Genomic DNA, 13,583 nt, shown 5'->3' on the forward strand with positions numbered 1-13,583 from the left:
AATGTTTTATTTGAAACTTCCATCAACTTACTTGCATTACAGATACTTTTACACATTATAGAATCAACATGAAAAACATAAGACCTTTGGGATTCCATAGAATTGTATTTAGTTCCTGAAAGAGTCCACCAAGAAGAAGTGTTGAGAACCATTGCTTTGAGCATAACTAATGTCTTACTGGTCTTTGCCTATGTTGTTTTATGATTGTAGTAAAAAGAGTCCATCTGAAATCCAATATAAGCATTATTTTTGTTTCTTTAAACATCAAGTTTCACCATGGGTCATGTACACATCTCCTGTTCCTTCCTTTAGTGATTACATTTATACAAATTATACTAATGTTTTTGTTAATACTTTTGTATGTTATGTACTTGGTTTGATTTTATCTTCTAGATTTGCAGTGAAAAACATAACCTATATTTAAATACACTAACAGTTCAAACAGTCTTAATATTTTACACTTAAGTAGCAATTTTTACTTCAGAATGCTGTATTCTGTCACAGATTTGTTAGTGTATTATTCTTTTTTATGAAAAGAAAAAATGCCTCCCCCTAACAAAATAACAATGTACATTATTTTGTGAATCATCCAACCAGTGATCAAAACTTCACATGTATATAGGGTCATGACCTCTTCTGGCAAGTGTTGTTGAACAAAACATTTCCAAAGTTGATAATAAAAGTGGTCACAATATTTGTTTCCTGCAATACTTTCACATTTACACCACAAAATAACTAGTTCCATATATATATATCTACTGTATATTAACATGTGCTATCTATGGTTTATTTTTTGTGTACAGATGTATTACTGAGCATTTGCTATAATGTTTAAAAGGTACAGTTACATGGCATAAAAATAATTAGCTAACAATCAGCTAAAACTTCTTTTTTGATGTAATAGGTATCTTTTGTGAATAATGCATCTGATTTGTATATGAATGTATATACAAATGTATATGAAATGAATCTGATCTTTATTCAAATCAATATCCATTACCTACAGATAGGAAGATGTCATTCACACTTCACACCAAACCAATTGTTTTTATACATAATTGAAAATTTCAAAATTAAGAAAATCATTTAACCAAAATAAAAGTGAAAGCCCACTTCAGCTTTTCCTTCAGCATCAAGAAGAAATTATGTAAATAAATAATACATTTGTTCAAACACACTTTACTTGTAAGATCAATATCTACTGAATGTGTAATGTACTTGCACAAAAGCTATTTATAGATTTAAATGTATACTTGTTCATCTCTCCTTATTTTGCATTTTGATGCATTCTAATATCAAAACTTGTCATAAGACATTAGGTTCAATTTATTTTGTTTAGTGAAAAGTGATGTGTATATTTTTATGCTGTGTTTCTTATCTGAAACTGATAGGCCTTTAGGGCCAGTTTTCTATATAAATGGAAAACTCTCTAAGTTTAGTCATTTTTAAGGTGATGTGTATGTTTTCACCCGAGGAATAAATGTTAAAATCATCTGATACAAAAATGACTTCAGTTTGTTTTTATTTCAAGATAATACAAAAAATAACTTACAGACTTGTGCTTTTCATTGTTAAGATCTGATTATATCTTTTTCTTATCATACGTAGATGAAGCTAACAAAAGAGCTCCTCCTAAGTTTATTTCAACTCCAAAGAATATTATTGCAACAGAAGGAGATAATATAACATTAGAATGTGCATCTAATGGAAACCCTCGACCTCGGATAAATTGGCTAAAAAATGGGGTCACTATTGATTTGGCGTAAGTGTCAGCTTTGTTTTTATAGGTTTGCTGGAATTTTGATATATCTCTTTGACATATGCCTCGGTAGTTTCTAATAAATAAATACTTTGTCTCTTTAACTGATATGTTATCACAAGATTCTTATTATAAATTTTCTAATTATTTGACTTACGTTTTTTATACTGAAAAACAGCTTTCATTTTTATCTTAATAAAATAAATCTTTGAGTTCTATCCTCTAATATGAATAACTTATGAAGGAATGTTTCTTGTTTGGTTGTTTGTGAAAAAAAATTAACTATTTTGTTCTGTGTAATATTCATCTATTCTTCTCTCTTTTCTTTAGAAGTTTTGTATGCATGTAAAAACAAGAATATATCCACAGAAAGTTTTTAATTGATGCCTATACCAATAGTGATGTGTGCTCTTGCTGTAATGAGCTTATTATTGTGGTATTGTTTTATTAACAAGCTAAGTATTAGAGTTAAAAAACCAAATTTAAATTTCATTTTTTGTTATCTAATAATTTACACCCTCTTTCTTACCTCAAAAAATAATTAAATTTATTTTAGTTAGCATTCAAAGTGCTGGGTACATAAAAGTTGCATAATTAAAAATATTTTCCTTTCTCTTTATTGCTTTTAGTCAGAAAGAAAGTAATGGACAAAAATTAGAGCAAATACATCTTTACATTTTCCCTCTTTTAACAGGACTAAAATTAAGAACTATTAATCCTGTTGCTATCGGTTTTCATGTGGTCAAGAGTCAAAGGGCATGTCATCATTTTTGTAGACTTTTGTTGAACTACTATTTTATATATGTATGTCAATGAGTTTGGTGTCAAATTGTAGATTGTGATTTAATTTTGACATTATACGAGATAATTTCTTTGTTTAAAGGGCCCGGCATGGTCAAGCGTGTTAAGACGTGCGACTCGTAATCTGAGGGTCGCGGGTTTGCATCCCCCTCATGCTAAACATGCTCCCCTCCCAGCCGTGGGGGCGTCATAATGTGACAGTCAATCTCACTATTCGTTGGTAAAAGAGTAGCCCAAGAGTTGGCGGTGGGTGGTGATGACTAGCTGCCTTCCCTCTAGTCTTACACTGCTAAATTAGGGATGGCTAGCACAGATAGCCCTCGAGTAGCTTTGTGCGAAATTCAAAACAAACAAACAAACACATTCTTAGTTTAAAAGTAAATATTAAAACAAAAATCCTAAATATCAATTTTTGTGTGTCACATGGTACATTGAATACAGCTTTGGTTTGGCAAATCAAACACAGTTGCTCTATCCACCTCTTCCATTATTGGAAATAGATGCTTCACTCTATCATGTGTTTATAACCAATCAAAAGATCAGATTTTTCCCCCACATGATTTTATCAGTCTAATCAAGGTATCTATATTTCAAGATAAAGTTTTTGTTCCTAATTTCAGTAGGGTGAGAAAAAGTTATTTGTGAAACAACAGTTTTTTTAGACCAAAATAAAGGGGAGTGAGTAAGCCTAAGAAATTACATCATTTACATGTGAGATTTGGCAAGGTTTAGCTAGCATACAAGTAATGACAAACAAGTACCAACTTCTTTACAATCATAAGTAGTATATATTGGTGTTTCCTATATTTCTTTATTGAATTTTCTATGTTTTAAGAATAACAACTGAAAATTAAAAATTTATTTATGAATAGTAATGATATATATATATATATATATATGTAATATAACCAAAATTTGATTGTTTTTTTACAAAATACTTTTCTACTATAACAAAGTCACAACAGATCACTTTGTAAGTGCCAGTGTTGTGCTTTTGGATATGGTAACATGAGATATGCGTGCATCATGATTGTAGCTTCTGTAATGTTAGTCAGACACAGCTGATAGGTCAATAAAGTAAAAGGTAATAAATACATGTAGGTATATATTGTTATAACATTTAAGCTATTTAGAATAAACATTTGTGGCTTCATGTTACATTTTGTAACCATTATAGAAAAAAAAACATAACTTAAGTCTCATTTCATAATGTTTAGTGATGGTTACAAGGTTGGTCAATTCAACCAAACCCATTGAGAGGTAAGGTGGAGAAAATAATAGATAAAATGTTGTTTTCAGATAAAAAAACATTTAATATTTATCTGGATTTTATTAGGAGATTAGGAGAGTTTGCAAATGAAATTCAACAATTTTCTGATCCCTAAAGGGATTTTTGATCTTAAAGTCAAAATCACTTTGCGAGTGGGACAATTAACATTAGAAAAGAAAAAATGTACGAGCAAATGTGTAACCAAAAATCTGAAAACTTAGTTGTATCTGATGTTGTATGTACTAAAGCCTTGTTATGTTTTAATGATAATCTTACAGATTTCATGAAAATATGGGTACTCTATTAAAAATTATAATATGAAAACTATAACAAGTACACAATACTTATGGGGTTGGTTCCTTGGACAAAGCTCATAGTGAAAGGTTAAATATTGTAAAAAGTTAAGTTTTAACTGGCCTGTTTAATGGTACGAACCACAATAATGAAATATAAGTCTTTTTATAGTATATGAAATGCCTTCATCATCTCATGCATTATACCATGGTGTCTGACCTCGATTTAAGTTGTAATGGAAATTTCTAGCTTAATCATGACCTAGAAATAGATCCCAATACTAGCCACTGCTGATTCATATTTACATGTTATAAACCTCATTACAAATATAACAGTTTTTAACATTTGACATTTCTCTTAATCATTAATAAAAGATCATTTGTGCAGCATTTAAACTGTCATCACTTATGACAGACAATAGCACAAATTAATGTTTACGTTGAAAGTAATTTAATGCACTTAAAAAAATTGTAAAAACAGATTAAATAGACATTTAAGTAATGCTAAGAACTGTGCTTATCCCTTTTTAAAATACTAATTATTTATATATCTGATGGCACAAATTATTGTGAGAAGTTGGCTGAACCAATTTTGATATAATTTAGAAGAAGAACTCAAATGGACCTTGTCAATTCACCAGATTTATATAGATAGCAGTTGGATGAATTGTTTGAGATTGGCAGCAATTTTAAATTTACTGCCTTAATGCTGCAGTTTAAAGCTCATTTGAAAAACGAGGTCAGTAGTAAATTACATTAAATTAATTACAAACAAAAATACCAAACTGGAGTTTAAGCCCAGGACTTATCTCAAAATAATGTTGTGAAGCCAAAGGCCTACCAAGTGAGCTACAAGGAGCTAAATTGACCATCACAAGTTTTTTCTTTACTAGCTTATTGTATGATTTAAATTATTACCTCACTTAATATGATGTAATATCACACACATTTTACTACAACTTCTATTATATTAAAAAACTCAGTAGTTTCTCGCTTACCTGAAGATCATCTAAACTAGGCTACTTCTGAAATGATTGTGCAAAATAACTAACTACATCTGATCACATGTTTCATGCTAAAGGTGTTGTTTTTGTAGTATTTTTTTATAGAAGACAATCTGAAGATTCAATTGTTAGTAGCTATCTCTGAAGACCACTGCTACTATAGTGATATTTTCTTAAAAATTACCAGTTCTGAGACAATCTGCACTACTTTTTCTATATAGATGTCAACAGCAAAGAACAATGATGCTTGTGTTTTTCTTTTATAGTCTCTTGGGTAGTCGTTTTCGAACTGTTGGCGTTGGGAATCTTCATATTGAGAACATCAAGGAAGAAGACAGAGGTACTTATATGTGCCGTGCAGAAAACCATGTTGACTCTGTTGATGCAAGTGCTAATGTAGAAGCACAAGGTAATTTTTCAGAGCTAGCTGCTATGACAATATCAAACTCTTGGGCAATAAAACGTGAATTCATTACTTTGCAATACCAGTGGTTCAGCTTTCTCTGGTAAACATTATGTTGTTTGAAAATCTTGTCATTTGGTGTTGCTTTTTGAAATTTAAAAATGGGAGCAACGTGTGATGATTATACTACCAAAATATGTAGTCTCTTAGTTTTAGCTGATAGCCAAATAAAAATCTGTATTGTGTGTTATAAACATTTATCTTGATTTTAAAATTTATTGCACAAGTTGAAGTTAACTTAATCTACACTCTAATGTTTTTGCTGGCTTTAGACACACTAGCTATTTATGAGAAAGCTAATAATGTTTGTTTTCTTTTTTTAATTTCGTGCAATGCTACATAAGGGCTATCTGTGCTAGCCATCCCTAATTTAGCAGTGTAAGACTAGAGAAAAGGCAGCTAGACATCACCATCCACTAGCAATGCTTGTTCTACTGCTTTGCCAATAAGTAATAAGATTGACTGTCACATAACCCACCCCCACATCTAAAAGAGCAAACATGTTTAATGTGATGGGAATTTGAATCCATGACTGTTAAATTACGAATCAAGCTCCCTAAACACCTGACCATGCCAGGCCAGAAAGCTAATAAAGCATATGAAAAGTTGGCTGAGATTTTGTGGATGTTTCTTTGCTGCTCATGGATCACTAGTAATTGTGGGTTTTCAAGAATTAATTATGTAAGGCACATATAATTAGTATGCTTGTCACTCTTTTTCTCAATAATGTGACTATCTTATTGAAAACTGTCAGAAAAAGTTCTGTGAGCTATTACAAAAAATCTGAGTGACTTATAATCCACCAAACTTGTATCACACATTAAAAGATTAAGTTGTACAGCATCAGTCTGTACTATTTCTTTGTTCCTGTTCATATATAAAATACATACAGTAAAAGCAATTATATCCTGTTGATGAACACTTGAGCCTTAAGATATACTTACAGAATTGTACTTGGTGAAGAGCAAGTTGAAATATCAGTAGGCTGATAGATCATCTGACCCGGAACATTTGCATGAGATAGTGACCCTGGTTTCAAACACCATCTAGGAAGAAACATTGATTTTCACTTGTTTTAGATCATTACATCTTGGACTATAAAAACCCACTAGCCCACATGTGAGGTTGTATGAACTGTAAATTAAGAAATGCAATATATTGAAATATGTTCAATATATTCAAATTAATACATTATTACTGTCCTGGTTCTAACTGTGTTGTGTGGACAACTGAAGTAATAATGTATCAATTTAAATTTACATTTTTGGCCAGTATCTGAAATTTCTGATTAATAAAATATAGATAATTACAGGTTTTAGATATCATAAATTGGCAAGGTGTTGTTGTTTTGAATTAAGCACAAAACTACACAATGGGCTATCTGTGCTCTGCCCACCACGAGTATCGAAACCCGGTTTTTAGAGTTGTAAGTTTGCAGACATACTGCTGAGACACTAGGGGAACTGGAAAGATGTAACTTAACTGTGTTGTTGTTAATTTTCCAAATAATAAAAAGAAATACTTATGGTGGTCAAGATGGAGAGCATTCTGCAGCTCAGTTTTTAGACCTCTGACCTATATAAAGTGTTGTTCTTTGGTTACTTTTACAATTAAAGCTGTATGTTTTGTGTCTATATAAACTGTTGTTTTATGTGGGCAGATGGTTTAACTGAATACTGATTCCAAAACTTGGATTGCAGAAAAAATATCATTGGGGTCCTAACAAACACGCAATATTTTCAAGGTATACAGTATCTATGGATTAATTGAGTAGGGAGCCTCAATCAGGATGCAGAAAATTCTGTGGGAACCTTGTGCTGAGAATGTTTGGGAACTCTTGTCTTATTTCTGCAATCTTAGTTTCACTTTCTTGTTTCTAAGGATTTACTTGGTAAAATTTCTAAACTAATGTGTGCTTTTATGGGTTTAACTTGTGGCTCAATGTAGTATAACACAAAATTCCAAACAAGAAACAGATCACAGAACACTGAACTGTCTATTCAGTATGTGTATATTATCAAAATCATCTTTATCAGGGACATAGAATACGAGCCATCAAACCTGTAACTGTTTATTAATGAGATCTGATTATCAAATCATGGAAAAATGAAAGTTAAACAGTATTATTTGTTCGGTTGTATTTCATCAAGGAACATTTACAAAATGCATGGTTAAAAATTGATGTGAAGAGTGTTGCTTATGCTAATATATGTATAGCTTTTTATGTTGCTTTAGAGGTAAATAACATTATATGTTTATATATTTTGAATGTTTGTTTTAGTTGGATTGCCATGATACATTATAATAATGTATGGTTAAAAATCTTAAGAGATTTATACATTGTAAAGTTTAGAATGAAACACTTTAGCTATTAAATTTATAGGTGTAGCATTTAGTATGTAAATTTATTTAATTTTTTACTATAAATTACCCACATCTGCCTTTAAGTGTTTTATCTTCTCTTTTTTTTTTCATAAAAAGTTCCACCTAGCTTTATAAAACGACCGCAGAACAAATATGCCTATGAGAAAGAAGATATTGAATTTGATTGCAAAATCTATGGAAAGCCAGAACCAACTGTTCAGTGGATCAAAAATGGAGATGTTATCATACAGAGTGAATACTTTCAAATCGTGAATGGGTACAATTTGCGTATTCTTGGGCTAGTGCGATCTGACATGGGGCTTTATCAGTGCATTGGTACAAACCCTGCAGGAAATGTGCAAGCATCTGTTCAACTTATAATCTTAAGCCCAGGTACAAATTATTGCATATTTTTCTATGTATATTTATTACTCTTAATTGTTTTATAGACAAATAGTTGATGAAACAAAATCCTGTGAAGTTGTGTATAAGCACTGGAGCAAATGTGTGACATATATATGCAGTCTTTTTGTAAATTTTATATAAGTATTTAAGTACAATAACCTGTGAAAAAGGATTACATATTTTCTGTTTCACTTTTGCATATTGTTCACAACCTCAATCAGAAAAATGTTCTTTCATTAATCCTCTCTGTGTAAACTAAAACAACAATATGCCTAGATTATTAAATTATGGGAAACAAAATGAGTATTTATCAGTCAACATCATCTACAAAAAGATTGCCTTTATTTTCTGATCTCAAAATTGAATTATTTTTTATCATTCATTTCTTTTTGTTGATTATGTTCAACTAAAAAAAATTGTTTGTGTGTGTGTACTTCGTACAAATTTTGCAGTGTTTTTTCTGTCATATTATATCCTGAGATGTGTATTTTTTTTAACATATGTAATAAACAATTTCATACAATTTTAATTTAATGCCATATTACTCAATAACATTGTGCAGGCATTAATTAATTTGATTCTTACCAAACTTTAAATAATGTATAGATTCTCTTAATACTGCCCTCTTCCCTTCAGTGGGACAGCAGTATGTCTGCAGACTTTCAATGCTAAAAACTGAGTTTTGATACCCTTGGTAAGCACAGCTAAGATAGTTTTGCTTTGTGCTTAACTATAAAAAATCTTTTAATTTAGGATTTTCTGAGTATAATATATATATTATATTTCATATAATATATGAAATTTAGGTTTTTTTGTCAACATGTCAGAATGTGGAAAGGAGTAGAACCATGATATATTAAAACATAAGTTTTTGATAGTGAAAGGCTGTTTATACTTCTCGAATATAGTTTTTTAAAAGTGTTTCTGTTATTGTTTGTATAACATTTCTTGTTGAAATTCTCTGATTTCTTTAGTACAGTTGAAAATAATTGTGGAACATGTTTAGAAATTTGTATCCAAATTTGTAATTTGAAAATGTACTGTAGGCTTACAAGTTTCTTATTTGAATCTGAATAGAATCATATGAAAAATGATTAGAAATTAAGATTTACATGAAAACAAGGTAATAGATCGTTTATAGTAATTGTATACAGTTGTTTGATATAGTATGACTAATAAATTATTTTTATTTTTCTCCTATATTAAACCAATATTTGCTTCAATCTTCTTGTGTGTGATTTATAAACTAATACAAAATTTATTCTTTCATTCTTGATTTTTGTGCAAAATTTATAAACCTCAACTTGTATGAAATACTTTAAATTGTATTATTTCTTGTATTTTTGTTTTTATTTTGTAAATTCTATGGAAAAAAAACTTTCCATGATTTTACCACGTTGTGTGTAACAATTCTGTGCAACTAATTTTGTGTTTGTTTCTGAAAATATGCATAAAATCCAACATGAATGACACTGTTTTATCATTGAACTTTGTATGTCCTTTAACAAAACTAATACATAGAATCTCCTCATCCCACAACCCATGGCTCTGTTACTGTCTTTCATTCAAACAACTCTGAAGACTTCCAAAAAAATAAAAATAGGCCCTCTGCTCCACGTCAGTTGTCAGCAGTGATTATATCCACTCGGTTCGTCACCCTTTCCTGGAAGGAACCAGTAAAAACAAACGGTGCTATCTTTTCATACTCTGTGTATTACAGAGACGGTTCATCTAAAAGGTGAGATATAATTATTTAGAAAGTCAACAATTCAAGAATATCTTGAATTTAACCAAATAACTTTCTTTTTCCTGCAGTTGCTTCAGTATAATATTTTTAACACAATTATATTACTATCTGTTAAGGAGATGTGTGCTTTAAATCTGTGGAGATAAAGAAAGTAAAATAACTAATTGCTCTCAACCCCTCACCCTCACACACACACCATGGATCTTTTCATGAACCAAAAACAACTGTGTAGACCTTTGTATTTAGATAGGTTTTAATGCAAAACCTGATCAAACAGTATGTAAAAGCATCACTGATATAAATAGTGAAATTTGTCAGTTAAAAAATCATTTTTATTTCAGTGAAACACAATGCTTTTTCTGCTTTCAATATGGAAACTAAGGAAACTTAATCTTTCCATTTGCAGACCTCTTTTTATTGGTCACAGTCCTCTAAAAGATATTCAGGTTACAGGAGGTTAGGAACCACAGCTCTAGAACCCTTCAAAAAATAGTTTTGTTATAATATATGAAACTTGTTATCCTAGTAATTAAATTTCTAGTTTCACATATTATCCACTGTTTTTTACATTAGTGTGTGTCTCTGTTCAGATACTTTACTACATGACTAGAATATTGTTGGAGTTACTTATGAGAATCGTAAAGTTTCAGTGTATGAAACTACTCGTTGACTTAACAGTTTTTTATTCTCCTTCATATCTTCTTCATAAACTGTTTAATATACATAAACCTTATCACATGTTTTATTGTTATAAAATTATATACAGGCCTCTATGCAAAAATATTTGAAAGGAGGGATTCTAACGTGTAAGATCAAAAGCCAACACATTGTCCAAAGCACAACCAAGATACAAAGCATGATAATGCTGCCAAGGTCTGGGAACATGCAACTGTTTCAAGCCAAAAAAGATAATGATTCATCAAAAGAATGTAGACCATGTATAAAATGTTGAACATCATAAGTAATTGTGATATAAATATAATTTTTTTACATCACAAAAGTAGGTGGTTTAGCAGAACTCTCCCCACTACATATGTGTGAAGTATACATTATTTCAGAAAAATGATATCTTATTGAATTAAACTTAAAAAATTCTTTATCTGATACAGTTATAACAAACTTTACATTTGTACCATTCTCATATTAAAACACTGATTATAATAAGCTGTCACTGTTTTGCCAAAACCCTCGTCAAGTCTGAAAGCATACTTAAACACTGTACTTATTGTCTAGGGAGCGAGTTATAAACACAACAAGACCAAGACTAGAAGAAGTAAGCATACAAGGGCTTCAACCTTCAACAAACTACATTATACGAGTTGTGGCATACAACCAGCATGGGCCTGGTGAAAGTTCTGAAGAAATGACAGTACAGACTCATCCAGAAGGTGAATTACACTTCCATCCTTGAATATTTTGCTCAGAGTTCAGCCTTCCAATTTACTTTTATCACGAATGTACTTTTGAATTACTCCAACAGTGGTTGATATCGGTTGAATAGATTTTACACAATATCTCCATTTACCGTATCTGCAAAGGTAAAAGATTAATATCTAGATATTGGAGTATAATGACCAATATTTTTGTAAAAATTATCAGTCATTCAGCATAAAGTCTTTAGAATTATGTGCATTTACAGAATTCTATTTATTAACTTCTTGTTGATCAAAATGATTTTTAAAAACTACAATAAGAATTTGTTATCAGTACAAGGTTATACATTATAAACAAAACATTTCATCACTATTGACTGGATAACCTCTTATTCTTCAAGACATTCACTGCAACTGGAACACATGGATTTTTGCTTTTAAAGTTCCTACTCGAGGTACTGGATCGTAATTTTTGTGGTAACATAGTCCATTGACATTTTGCTATATGTTGCCATATATTAAGTTAGTTGTTTCTACTTTTGTGTGTTGGTGTCTCTAGATATCAGAGGGGGCTGCATAACAACATCTCATTGCTGAAGCTGGAGGACATTCAGGTCATTTACTAGATATACTAGATAACATTGACTGTGATGAGTTGACATAGTAAACAGGAAAAATAAATACTTGGAGGCTACATATTTGTACCAGCGACAGTGAAGTAATATAGAATATCATTGTAAAATTATGTATATCATTTAGATGTTTTAACACTCAGTGAGTACATAAACTGTAAAACTTGTTTATTATTTTAGGAAAAAGCCTTACTTCTTATATATTTGTACTATATTTCTGCATATAGTAGAAATAAGTTACAACTACAATACCCTTTAATTATTTATTAATTCTAGATATTTATTATTTGATGTTCCTTTTAGTTCATGTACCAAGTCCAGCACTTGATCTACAGGCTTCTCCAAAGTCGCCAACATCCATATTTATACAATGGAATTCACCAGCTAAACACAGTGGTCCAGTGCAAAACTACAAGTTGTATTACATGGAAGTAGGTACATCAGAAGAGCATGTAGTGACCACAAGTGATACAAATTACATGCTACAGTCACTTAGAAAATTTACAGAGTACAGTTTTTGGGTTGTTGCAATCAATCAGAATGGGCCAGGAGTGAGCACAGAAGAAGTGACATCCAAAACATACTCGGATAGTAAGTTGAACTTTTTCATTGATTGGTCCAAGATTCTAAGAAGGGAGAGGCATAACCTAGTGTGATCAGGGACTGAAAGGGTCACTTTAAGTGACAAGAAATAATAGAGAACAGTTATTGATACATTTGTTGTTTTTTTGGAGGGTGGAGAGCTGAGGAGATGAGCATATACCAGATATGCCTCACGTTGAACTTTTGAACTTAATAGTATTTTTGTTAATTTACAAATCATTGTAGTAAAATTTTAATAGAATAATTAAATGAATGCAGAATAATTTACATATAACTCTTGTTAGACAACTGTGTAGATACCCATGGTGTAATATATAAAATAATACTAATATATTTCTGTAGCTCTGTTCCTAATTTGCATGTATCAGCTTGAAAAGTGTGTTAATAGTTTTCCAACTACTCTTTTTTGTTATTGTTGTTGTTCAAATCCCTGTCATCAAATATGCTTTCCCTTTCAGCAGTTGGGTCATTACATTGTGATGGTCAATTCCACTTTTCATTGGTAAAAACCAAACCGTATTTCACTATGGGATTCATAATTCGTTTTTACCTTTACAGTTCCAGATGATACTCCACAAAATGTGACTGTTGAAGCTGCAAGCTCTACTGTGAGTACAAAATTACTTTTAGCTTTTTTAATTAAGCATTATGCTTAACTTTATCTAAGCTGGAATAAAGAGTATAGCCCATTAGCTAAGTAATGGTTCTGCCCTCATCTGTCCTTAGCCCAGTAGTTTCAACATATGGTAAACTGTTTTGAAACTTACCTCAAAATATTGATATTTGTGTTAAAATTCATTGGAAGCAAACAAGTTAATTTGTTACACATACGAAACTACCTTATACCTACTTTACATTTAAAGTTTCTG

The 13,583-nt window shown here is 30.8% G+C and overlaps 1 protein-coding gene across 17 annotated transcripts in view; it reads left to right on the top strand.

Annotated features, from left to right (window-relative positions):
• Window positions 1–13,583, top strand: part of LOC143255003 (neogenin-like) — a 144,532-nt gene that overhangs the window by 98,780 nt on the left and 32,169 nt on the right. For 11 of the 17 annotated variants that reach the window (XR_013030405.1, XR_013030404.1, XM_076509973.1 and 8 more), the window contains 7 exons: window positions 1,609–1,762; window positions 5,394–5,536; window positions 8,072–8,347; window positions 9,881–10,097; window positions 11,340–11,494; window positions 12,415–12,702; window positions 13,273–13,322. Coding sequence is in view for 15 of the 17 variants with exons in the window: in XM_076509973.1 (XP_076366088.1) it covers window positions 1,609–1,762; window positions 5,394–5,536; window positions 8,072–8,347; window positions 9,881–10,097; window positions 11,340–11,494; window positions 12,415–12,702; window positions 13,273–13,322 (1,283 nt within the window). In the remaining 2 variants the exon portion in view is untranslated. The remainder of the gene's footprint in view (window positions 1–1,608; window positions 1,763–5,393; window positions 5,537–8,071; window positions 8,348–9,880; window positions 10,098–11,339; window positions 11,495–12,414; window positions 12,703–13,272; window positions 13,323–13,583) is intronic. The other 6 variants (XM_076509985.1, XM_076509979.1, XM_076509983.1 and 3 more) reach the window with 1 other exon arrangement.

Source organism: Tachypleus tridentatus, chromosome 7 (genome assembly GCF_004210375.1).
Source record: "Tachypleus tridentatus isolate NWPU-2018 chromosome 7, ASM421037v1, whole genome shotgun sequence".
Lineage (NCBI taxonomy): Eukaryota > Metazoa > Arthropoda > Merostomata > Xiphosura > Limulidae > Tachypleus > Tachypleus tridentatus.